The 11,335-nt window shown below is 41.2% G+C and overlaps 1 protein-coding gene across 2 annotated transcripts; it reads right to left on the bottom strand.

The window, feature by feature from the left end:
• Nucleotides 1–350: 350 nt before the first annotated feature.
• MRPL22 (mitochondrial ribosomal protein L22) lies at nucleotides 351–11,314 on the bottom strand. 2 transcript variants are annotated; one of them, XM_014610017.3, is made up of 7 exons: nucleotides 11,214–11,267; nucleotides 11,084–11,129; nucleotides 7,201–7,336; nucleotides 5,537–5,602; nucleotides 4,865–4,942; nucleotides 3,450–3,519; nucleotides 351–656 (listed from the first exon to the last, which is right to left on the bottom strand). In XM_014610017.3, the coding sequence occupies exons 1-7, from the start codon at nucleotides 11,257–11,259 to the stop codon at nucleotides 445–447; spliced, it is 654 nt and encodes a 217-aa protein (XP_014465503.2). In that variant the 5' UTR covers nucleotides 11,260–11,267; the 3' UTR covers nucleotides 351–444. The 2 variants fall into 2 exon arrangements, with proteins under 2 accessions (XP_014465503.2, XP_059568919.1); XM_059712936.1 differs by lacking the exon at nucleotides 11,084–11,129 and having other exon boundaries at nucleotides 11,214–11,314.
• Between the last annotated feature and the right edge of the window lie 21 nt (nucleotides 11,315–11,335).

The raw sequence follows: 11,335 nt of genomic DNA, 5'->3' as shown, positions 1-11,335 counted from the left end.
TTGTTCCTTGCATGCAGATATACCTACAGTACCAAAAATAGCTACTGTATGAGGCCCCAGAGCATGAATTTGAGGACAACTGAATTTCCTGACTTAATTCTTGCATTCTCAGCATACATTCTAGAATTGGCAGTTCAGGGGGAGGGAGAGGGGAATGGATTTAAATAAAGACTTAGTATGTTTCTCAGCAAATTGCCAAGAAGGAACACTCTGTACTGCATTTCCAAGGATCTTGCAGATCCACAGTGCTATATTTAAGTGGGGGGGAAGGTCTTGTGACCCTACATGACTCAGGACTTCCACAAGGCAACAGACAACTAAGAACACCCAAACAGACAACTCAGACTTGCTTTTGTATTTTTTTTTTTTTTTTTTTTAATATACTCACAAGCATTTTCCCCCCCCAAACTGTAAAGAACGTACAACAACGTCTGGTGTAGAGCATTACAGTGCATTAATAATAGTTCTGTTTCGGAGCTGCTGCACATATTCCTTAGCTTGATCAAACCCAGTCATTGGTGGCTCTGGAGGGGGTGGAGGACCTTCCACCAGCTTCACAAAGTAATGGCACCTGACTTTCTCCATGATGCCATACCTGCCTCTCCCATGGTAGCGGATCTTTTTCATATAGTGGCCTTTTCCAGTCAAGGACTTGGCTAAAAAGAAGAGAAAAGAAAAGAAAAAAAAGATGGAAAAGATGCTGCAGTTTACTCTGAAACGGGACACAAGTGCCCTGACACCTTTGTCAGAGTACTTTTTGGAACCACCTGTAACAGGATGCTGAAGTAAAAGGGATTTTTTTCTGTTTTGCTGCTTTCAGTGAGCTGTTGTTGTGCAACAGCTCATGACTTTTGGTAATGAAACAGTGGATTTAAGAAGCAAGTAACTGAAAACTTGCTCACTTTGCACAAAATGAAGCAAGACATCAAAAGAGATTCAATCTGGGTTCTACTAGATTTTCATAGTTCCTATAAAGGCAGTAATTTCCACTTCTCTTAAGCAGCTATTAACTCAAAGGAACGTGTTCCCAGTGAAAGCTTACAGATTTTGTGTTACATCTGCGTTATTTCCAGTGGATTTGTCAAATCTTTTCTTTAACCTGAAGACCTAATTCTGCACCTAGAGAAACCTTTCTCGACCCCGAGGGTCTGATGAAATGCTGCAGTTCTGCTCTACGGCCAAGGCTGCTTCAGGGTGACATGAGGCAGATCTCATGACATTCCCCCTCCAGCTGAGGAGCAAGAATGGCCTAAAGAATAAAGTGTGGATCTCTCTGCAAGAAGCACAGTATACCAATCACAAAGCAATGAGGCCAGGCATCAGAAACACTTGATTTTTCAAATATGAGACTTGCAGCCGTCCTTAGGATTTAACAGTAGCAGTGCTGTATGCAATTAAGTCCCCTGGAGCCACGAGCTTTTAAAGAGTTACTTGGAAGATTCCATGGAGAGGCATGCTGTACATCAGTCTAACATTTGATGCAAGGCATTACATTGCAAGCACACAGCATATGCAAAGCAGGACTGACCAAAGATAACCTCAAAATGGCACAATGCATGAGGTTAGCAATGAAACTAAACTGATTCTTTATTTTCTAGCATTCTTGCTCATGAGTCCCAGTTTTACCAGAGACACAGAGGCTGGCAATGGCTGAAGTGGAATACGATGCATACTGCTGTGACTCACTTAGGACTGAGGTTAAAGTTAAGGGTCCAACCTTAGCTACAGAACATTTGTGTTTATGTCAAGCCCTTGATATACTCTGCTGTAGATCATTTAGTCTCCTGATCACCCTGTAATAAGTCAAGAGTGTTTATAAACATGACCAAATAAATAGGACCTGTGCCACTAGCAACAAAGGAATCAAGGCAGAATACCAATTTAAGATAAATTAAATGTTTAAGAGTACCAGTAAGCAATTTTACTTAAGTTTCTTCCCCTCAATATTTTAATATTATCTCTCTCTCCCTCTCCAAAACCTGCACTTGAAGGCATAATCTACCAAACTGCTCACTACAGGGACCAATCGTTATGAAGTGGCATTTTATATTTTCCCTTTTAAAAGATATCTACAGCATCATCCATCATCCTAGGTTTGAAAGAGAAACTTTCTATGGCAATGGTCATGCAGTGAAAGGTAATGACAGAAATCTGATAGGCGAGAAAACTGTAAGCAAGACTGCATCTAGAAGCAGTTCAATTCATTCAGAGTATTTTCCGTCCCCCAAAGTTTGATAGAAGTTCAGTTGCTCAAAAGTAAAACATAAATTGCTGGTTAGTGTTCTACCACTAAATACAAGAAGTTGCACACTACTCCAACTGCTAGGTCCTTAGAAATGCAACCGATGCAGCTACGAACACACATCCCATGAAGTCAGTGTCAATGACAGCATCACCCGGTCATTCTATAGAGCACGCCGTTAGCAACTCCTCTCTGAGACCATACTTAGATTTTCACAGAGAGATTAAAATTTTACCATCCCACACTTTCTATCTAATTCCAATCGCCACATATAACACAATGACCCATCAGAGTGCAACTGAATGGGGGGCGGGCGGGCGGGGTTTGGTGTGCAGAATGTCCAAGGGACTGGACAGAAAACAGTACCGGGCAACAGGACAGCACTTGCAGGGGAAAAAAAGCAAGCAAGCAACAGAACAGAATGAAGAGGGAAAAAGATGGCATGAACAGCTGATCAGGCAATATGACCAATATTTTATATAAAAGTACATACTTTTCCTAGCATTCTTCTATGGAGCCAATTGTTGCAATTGTCACATAACATGTGATAGGTGCATGTGACCATGTGTGATGAAAGAGATGTTTCTCAGGGACTATTTTAATTAAAATTATGCCTACTACCAACATTTTCCCGCTTTCAGTGAAATGTTTTTAAGGCAAACGTAATCTTCCAAACAACTTATTTAGAAACAAGTGTCAGCTTTAATAATCCCACATAAGCAGTGATCACATTTCCAATCACCTTCACTGTTAATGCCATCTGGTGGCATTAGAAGAGCACAGACACAGTATACAATACCAGGCTTCCTTCTTGTTGACCACTCTTACATTTCTTAATCCTAACAAGTCTCTCTCTTTACAGATAGCTAGCAGAAATACCATTGGCTTTTTGACTGATATCTATGTCTCATTAAAAATGATGTCCCTGCCAATTGCAATGGAGTGTACTAGTAACAATACTCATTAGAACAGACTGCTGGCTGAAACCTTGATATCTGCAGTATTCACTGTCTTTACAGAGCAACTAAGAATAAGGTGCCTTAGTTATTAACATTAGCACTTTGATAAAGAAGAGCTATTAACTACAAATTTCATTGGCAGACCCTGACTCAGAGGAGGTTGAAGTCAAGGAATCTTATTAGGAAAAAGTCATTTCACATTATTGTAGAGAGACATTTTTATGCACTAAAAATAAGAAGCAATTTACCTATGTATAAATTTGATTTGAATTCTACGTTGTATTTTCTCACTGCCAGTTCTTGAGCTTCTAAAAGAACCTATAATGAAGGAAGAAAAGAAATGCTGATCAGGAATTAAAGCAACACAATTTCTATTCTTTAGAGCCCCATAATTGCTTCCATATTTAAGTCAGATGCAGAAATGGATTCTTGAAGGATCAGTCTGAGGTAGAGGAAGCTAACTTATCTTTCAGAAAAGCTCTGAAAATGGGAGACCATTCTATAGGGCAGACAGCATCTGCATGGACACAAAAGGCTAAAATTACCACTGGCAAAAGCATATGTACCTCCTTTGGCACCTAAGACATTGTAGCTGTTTATGCCAGTGGTAAATTTGACCTGTAAAATGTAAAGGTGTATGCACATGTCTGCACGTGCTCTCCTACAGATTCAAGTGCACATTCAGTCTTGACAAACCAAACACAGAAGTGTTTCAGTTAAAAGGGAAACTGTCAATAGAAAGTCTCAATTTGCATTTCAATTTAACACTCACTGCTTTTTTATTCTTCATTCAACTGCTGTTACTAGCAGGATGATTAACAAATCACCTTGATGGTAGTATGACACAGCATATGAATCCAGCAAAATATTATTTCACTGATTTAGTATAATAAAAAGATATAAGTCTTTTTGTTTTCTAAATTTAACTCCAGTGCATTCCCCCCACCCCCCGAAAGGAACTATTTAAAGAAACATCACATATGGGACTCATTCCGATGGTAACCATCTTTTTTGATGAATGGAGACAGCTCCTACGGATGTGTTTACTGCATTTAAGTATGGTGAAATTTTATAAGCGGGGATTTTCAGCAAATGACAGTTTTAGGCACATGCAGCCTCTTCAAGGTTCAGGCCCTAGATGGAAGATACAAGTTGAAGGTGTGCAAGATTGTTCAGTGCTGTCCACCATTGTAAGTTGGTGAGGAATACGTGTTACTCAGTAATTTTTAGACTGGAAACTGATACCTCTAGCGAACAACTGAGTCACCCATTACTATAACTCCAACATTTTGCGTGAAAAGGCAGTATTTTCTAGGCAAGACTCCATGCGTCTCCCTTTTGGTAATCTACAACTTCTACAATTAAGAATTTATTTGCAAATTAGTTGAAAATGATGGGGATTTTGTGTTTTCAGCCATATAAACAGGCAGGAAATTTAGGAGGCTGTAGTAATGCAATGTGTCATTACGAGGAGCTGAAGTGCTGTGGTCAGAGGCCATTTGTGCCTGGGGAAGCCTCAACAAAAGTACATTAGTAAATGCTCAAACCAAGAAAGCTTTGATTTAATATGTTCCAGACAGGCTTAATGCAAAGTCTCTGGATACTGCTGAAAAACATGGCTGAAAACAAAATGACAAGAAGTGTTAAGACTTTCAGTATGTACCTCTTTGATCACCTTTGCTCCCTTTTTGTCATTGAACTCCAGCTGAGCAAGAGCCTGATCGATGGACATCCCCTTGATCTAGAATTAAAAAGAAAAAGAAGTTAACAGTAAGCACTAAATCTTTCTAAACAAAGAGAAGAAACGTGTTTAAAACCACAGTGTCAGGAATGATGCTTATTTTGGTTCAATAGATACTGTACTTCACAAATTTCCAAGATTTTAGCACCATTTAAAATGGGAAGATCTTCAATGCAAGTCTCATTAGCAAAGCATCAGATGCCTACTTTCCATGGAACTTTCCATAAGATTTGCCCTGCTGTTTCCAGGGAAAGTTTCCCCTATCATCCACTGCTGAGCAGCAGCCAGTGGGCACACTCCTTTCATAGAGGCAATGATGTAGTGTACTGGTGTCACAGGCATATGGCTTGAGAAAAGCTGCTGGGAGTCCGTTAGCTCTGTCCAAGTGCAAGTTATTCACATGCATAAGATGGCTGAGTCCACACAAAGTCACAAGAACATTTTTTCAGGGACTTCCCTATGTAGATGCTGGACAGATTTGAATCAAACCATGCTTTTATTTAGCCAACAAATTGTTTTTTGAAAAATAGGAACTAAAAACCACTTTGCATAGTGTACTTGATAAGAAAGTGTAAAGTCAGTGTTTTCTCTTACCAGTGTTGCCAAATACCACATCTTGTCCTTACTGTATTTTATTTCCCTTCGACAGTGGTATATTACCTACAAAAAGAAAAAAAAGATTAAGAAAAAAAGATACAGTATCTAATTCCATTTTGAAAGCAAGATGATAAGAGGTTCATAATACCATGGGGAGCAAATAAAATCACCTTTCAAGATCCAGGCAAGCTTATAACTCCTGCTACTATGTCATGAGCACTGCAGGACAGCCATGTCACATACAATTGATATGGTCTACAAAATGCACGTACACAGGAGAATAATTAAGTAATTATAGAAATGAAAATAATTGAAGAGCATGGTTTACAATTTTTTTTTTTTAAATAACCTTCCCCTTTATTTCCTCCTCCCCTCTCTCCTGTGGTTCTAATACCCATCTGCCATTCAAAGGCTTTAAAGAAGTTACTTTGATATCAAATCAACTCACTGGGATAGCTGCTACAAACTAGTGCCATGCTGAACTTAATTAGGCCTTCAGAGATGGAGTGGTCTTTCAGTCAGAGATTGACAAGAAAACCTGTCTCCAAAGAACTAATTGAGCACCACTGCTGTACCAGTGGGAACTAAAAGCAACAAGCAGAATTTAACAGGAATGTAAATTTTAAAGGCAAGATATCCATTTCAAAAAAGGGAAAAAAGAATGTGTTTTAATAAGTGGCTAAGCCAATAATTGCATTTTCATATGCAGCTCATTATTCAGTCCAGCATACTGCAGACTACTTGCAGTATTTGAATGTATAAATTCTTATTACTGGTGACATAGCACATGTAAAATAAGATGACTTGAAAAAAAAAAAATAAATAAAAAAAAATCACTGTTCTTTTGAGATGCAGATGTTTTACGTTTTAGCTTTGTTGACATTAAATGTCTTACTTCCAGGTGAAGAAAAAACCCCCATACAAATGCAAGTAGAAAAGAGTCAGCTCAAAGAAAAGTTGGAAGTATATATTAAAAAAGTTTTTCTTCATTTTCTGCATATCATGGCGCAGACTGGTAATTTCAAGGGCACAAAAATTGTTCCACCTTTTCCTCCAGCAAAGCGCCTTTCGACATCCATTTTCTCTAGTTTCTCATACAATATCAATTGACCCACATTTGTTGCTAATGTTTAACTACACTTTCAGCTCAGGTGACTGAAAGGAAGGAGAGAGAATAGTCTATGATCTGAATTCGCTGCACAAAAGAGGAGCATTTTTCATTGTGCATTTGATTCTGCACTGGACAGAACTAAATCAGATTTTTAAAAATTCTCTTAACTAGATACTAGAAGGATTGAATAGAAAGGAAGCAATTAAAGAAATGCTCAGATTCTTTTCCTCAGTCAAGTCCAAGCTTAGTAGTTGTTATTCAGCCTGGCAAACACTGAAAACATTTAAATTGTAGATTTGTATTTGCACAACACGTGCACATTAAATGATCATATCAGGCAGCAATTTGAAAATCGAATAGGTCGTTCCCATTTCTAAAATCTAATACTGCACATTTCTTTTGTTATACAGTTATGAACATACCAAGTATCTCAATCTTACATTAATCACTGTATATAGCTATCGTAAGCGAGTGTCCCGGAGAATTAACCAGAAAAGGACAGTGCTTTATTTGATGTATTTAAGAAATTATAGTACAGGCAAATTCTTACTGCTGGTCTTCGAGGCTCTCCTGGCAACTGTGGAGGATAAACAACTCTATTCTTCTTCTCCCATTTTCCAATGACCTCTTGAGATGATCTTGTATGCATATTTGACAGTGGGAAAATATTTACAGATGCCAGGAACCTGCAAAACAAATTACACATTCTTTGTATACAGGTTAAAACCAATTTTTATTAAATAAATGAAATGGAAGAGTTCATAACAAACTCAAGCTTGTTTTGGTAAAGTAACATGTACCTCCCTATTAACTTGCAAAATGAGGTCTAAGAAATCCCTTTACACCAAGAATGTTTCTTATACATATGAATAATATGGGGCTCATTTAAGTGAGTGACAGGTTACACTCAGATGCGTACATCCTCCATAGGTATGCCACAGCTAAGTACAGGCAGTCCTCAACTAACAACACTTCAAGTTGTGACATTTTGCACTTGCAACGTTTCTAAATTGATACCCATTTCAACTTTATGACATCAGTTTCAACTTTACAACACTTAATCCGATGCGACGCCACGCCAGCAAACAAGTTCGCTGTGTCGCTCATCTCCCTGGAGAATATCTGTCCAAACTTCATTGGACACTTTCTTTAAGAAAGCAGACAAGACTCCAGAAAAACCTGCATCCAGGACTCCTAAGAAGACTCCAGCCAAGAACCCTTCAAAAAGTCCAACCAAGAGGCTTTCAAAAAGTCCAGCAATATCACCTCAAAGTCCTTCCAAATCAATACAATCACTATTTACAATATAAATGTATTAATGTAGCTATATTACTCATCTATAATTGATCGAGTACAAACTTCTGGAGTATTTTTGGTGAAAATAGGGCATCGGGCCTTGGTTCAGAAACCAATCCCCCATTTATAACATTGTTTCCTATGGGGAAATCAGTTCTGAGTTACAACCTTCCAACTTAAGATGAGGTTTTCAGGAACCGATTGTGTCATAAGTCTGAGGACTGCCTGTACCTATGAGTTCTGGTTCGCAGTAGAGTCATAGAAGTAGGGTCAGAAGTGACCTTATAGATCATCAGGTCCGACCCCTGCCCTGGGCAGGAGAGAAAACCGGGCTCAAATGACCCCGGCCAGGTAGACGTCAAGTCTCCTCCTAAAGACCCCCAGGGTAAGAGCCATCACCACTTCCCTTGGAAGTTGGTTCCAGATCCTAGTCACACTGACTGTGAAGTAACGCCTCTTGATGTCTAGTCTAAACTTACTCTCTAACAACTCGTGGCCATTATTTCTTGTAACCCCGGGGGGCGCTAGGGGGAACAAGGTCTCTCCCAAACCCTGCTGGTGCCCCCTAGTGAGTTTATAGATAGCCACCAGGTCCCCCCTCAACCTTCTCTTGCAAAGGCTGAACAGGTTCAGGTCCTGTATCCTCTCTTCGTAGGGTCTGCCCTGCTGTCCCCGGATCACGCAGGTGGCCCTCCTCTGGACCTCTCCATGCTGTCCACATCCCTCCTGAAGTGCGGCGCCCAGAACTGGACGCAGTACTCCAACTGCGGCCTGACCAGTGTCACAGAGGGGGAGGATCATCTCCTTGGACCTGCTCAAGATGCATCTGTGGATGCTCAACAAGGTGAGGTTAGCCCTACTGATCGAGACCTCGCATTGTCGGCCCATGTTCACCTTGGAGTCAATAATGACTCCAAGATCTCTTTCTGCCACCGTGCTCTCGAGAACGGAGTTTCCAAGCTTATAAAAGTGTGCTGCTGGTTCCCACTGGCCAAGTGCAGCACCCTGCACTTGTCTGTATTGAAACCCATCCTATTTTCGTTAGCCCACCCCTGTAACCTATCCAGGTCCTGCTGTAATCTGTCATAGATTCATAGATGTTAGGGTCGGAAGGGTCCTCAATAGATCATCGAGTCCGACCCCCTGCATAGGCAGGAAAGAGTGCTGGGTCTAGATGACCCCAGCTAGATGCATATCCAATCTCCTCTTGAAGACCCCCAGGGTAGGGGAGAGCACCATCTCCCTTGGGAGCCCGTTCCAGACCTTGGCCACTCCAACTGTGAAGAAGTTCTTCCTAATGTCCAACCTAAACCTGCTCTCTGCTAGCTTGTGGCCATTATTTCTTGTAACCCGAGGGGCGCCTTGGTGAATAAAACCTCACCAATTCCCTTCTGTGCCCCCGTGATGAACTTATAGGCAGCCACAAGGTCGCCTCTCAACCTTCTCTTGCAGGGGCTGAAGAGGTCCAGGTGCCCCAGTCTCTCCTCGCAGGGCTTGGTCTGCAGGCCCTTAACCATACGAGTGGCCCTTCTCTGGACCCTCTCCAGGTTATCCATATCCCTCTTGAAGTGCGGCGCCCAGAATTGCACGCAGTACTCCAACTGCGGTCTGACCAGCGCCCGATAGAGGGGAAGTATCACCTCCTTGGATCTGTTCGTCATGCATCTGCTGATGCACGATAAAGTGCCATTGGCTTTTCTGATGGCTTCGTCACACTGCCGACTCATGTTCATCTTGGAGTCCACTAGGACTCCACGATCCCTTTCCACTTCCGTGCCACCCAGCAGGTCATTCCCTAGGGGACATGTCCCATGTCCTTCGCTACTAGCATGCCCACCCCAAATCTTGGTATCATCAGCAAATTTAAATAGGCTGCTTTTCACCCCATTGTCCAAGTCACTAATAAAGAAACTGAACAGCGCAGGCCCAGAATAGCTATTACACACCATTCTCGATTTTCTGGCTCTTTATCCATTGGTTTTTCGTTACATAACAATGGTCCTCACAAAAACGAACCCCCAGCCTATCAAAGTCTGAAGTTGGTTGATACTTACCCACTTGTTGGTTATTTGACCGTTAACTTCAGATTACAGTACTGATTTTTACCTTTGCCAATGGCAAAATATAAAACAAAGCCTAATTTTTTTAAGTTATGGGTCACAGACAGAAGTATGTTTCCTTTACAATGAAAGCTACTCCCCCAACTACTTTTAAATGGTTAAGCCAATTTTGATCTGATAATTAACAAGAAGAAATGAAAGACTAAGGTGTTGCGTAGATAGAGAAAAATCCCAGATTTCTACAACTTTCAAACATTCCCCAACCGGAGAAGACAAAAGCTGTTTATTTGAGATATAGATATCTATAGATAGATAGATATAGATATACCTCTCTCTCTCTCTCTCTCTCTCTCTCTCTCTCTATATATATATATATATATATATATATATATATATATATGATGCCCTCTGCTGGCCAAATACTGAGGTGATAAGTGGGCAGCCAAACCTGTTGATTTTTGTGAATGAAATCAATAAGTGAAGCCAGGAGCAAACCATTTAAGCCAACTCTTTTCTTGCATGGCATATTACTTTTCTGAGTCAACTTTAAAGAGGTTTTAATCGATACTCTTAAGTCAAATAGTATGTAGACTTCTGGATACTAGAAAACTGTTAGAAATTCAAATTACTGTCACATCACATTTTGGTTAGAAATACCCAGTATCTATGCAAAGAGTTGTAAATGAGAACAACATCAGTCACCATAAAACTACATCAATTCCTAAAACTGAAATAGGAAAAAAAAAAAAAAACCCATTCACGCCTCTGCTTGAAGGCCAGATTCAGGCCAAGGACACTCGCTTTGTTGAAGCAATGGGAAAACGCACGTTAGAAGCCATCAGCCGGTCCCATCTCCCTCAAACCAGGTTTTAAGAGAGCAATTGAATTCAAGATATTTCACACCTGCTTTGACAACAGCCTTTTCCAAGCCACTATTTCCACCGCAGGTTTTTTTAAACACGTTTCTTGCCTCGTAACTCACGTGTCATAGTTTGCATTCGGCTTCAACATCGAAATGCAGCCGCTCCCCTCTCCCACACTGAGGGCACACAAGATGGGGAGCGGGGATAGACTCACCTCTCCGGCCAGGCCCCGAGGAGCATCCGCCGCGCCCAAGCGAGGCCTGCACGAATAGAAAAACGAAACACAACCCTACATGAGCCTCAAAACCACCACCCAGCGTCTTCCCCAACCTCCCCTCACTCACCCGCCATGGCCGCCGCCATTGTGGCCGCCTCGCTTTGACCGCGCATGCGCGGAACCCAGCGCATGCGCAGAGTGGCACCCGCGCATGCGCCGAACCAACGGCGGGGAGGTCAAAGGTCGTTT

Source organism: Alligator mississippiensis, chromosome 9, assembly GCF_030867095.1.
Source record: "Alligator mississippiensis isolate rAllMis1 chromosome 9, rAllMis1, whole genome shotgun sequence".
Lineage (NCBI taxonomy): Eukaryota > Metazoa > Chordata > Crocodylia > Alligatoridae > Alligator > Alligator mississippiensis.
This window is presented reverse-complemented; position numbering and strand designations above follow the sequence as displayed.

Excerpts from the sequence above, each read along its gene's own strand:
- MRPL22 (XM_014610017.3), bottom strand. The coding sequence starts at position 11,259 with ATGCGCGGTCAAAGCGAGGCGGCCACAATGGCGGCGGCCATGGCGG. Across the intron at positions 7,337-11,083 it reads CTCGGGGCCTGGCCGGAGAG|GTTCCTGGCATCTGTAAATA; the intron begins GTGAGTCTATCC and ends TTTGTTTTGCAG. Across the intron at positions 3,520-4,864 it reads GAGCAAAGGTGATCAAAGAG|GTTCTTTTAGAAGCTCAAGA; the intron begins GTACATACTGAA and ends CCTTCATTATAG.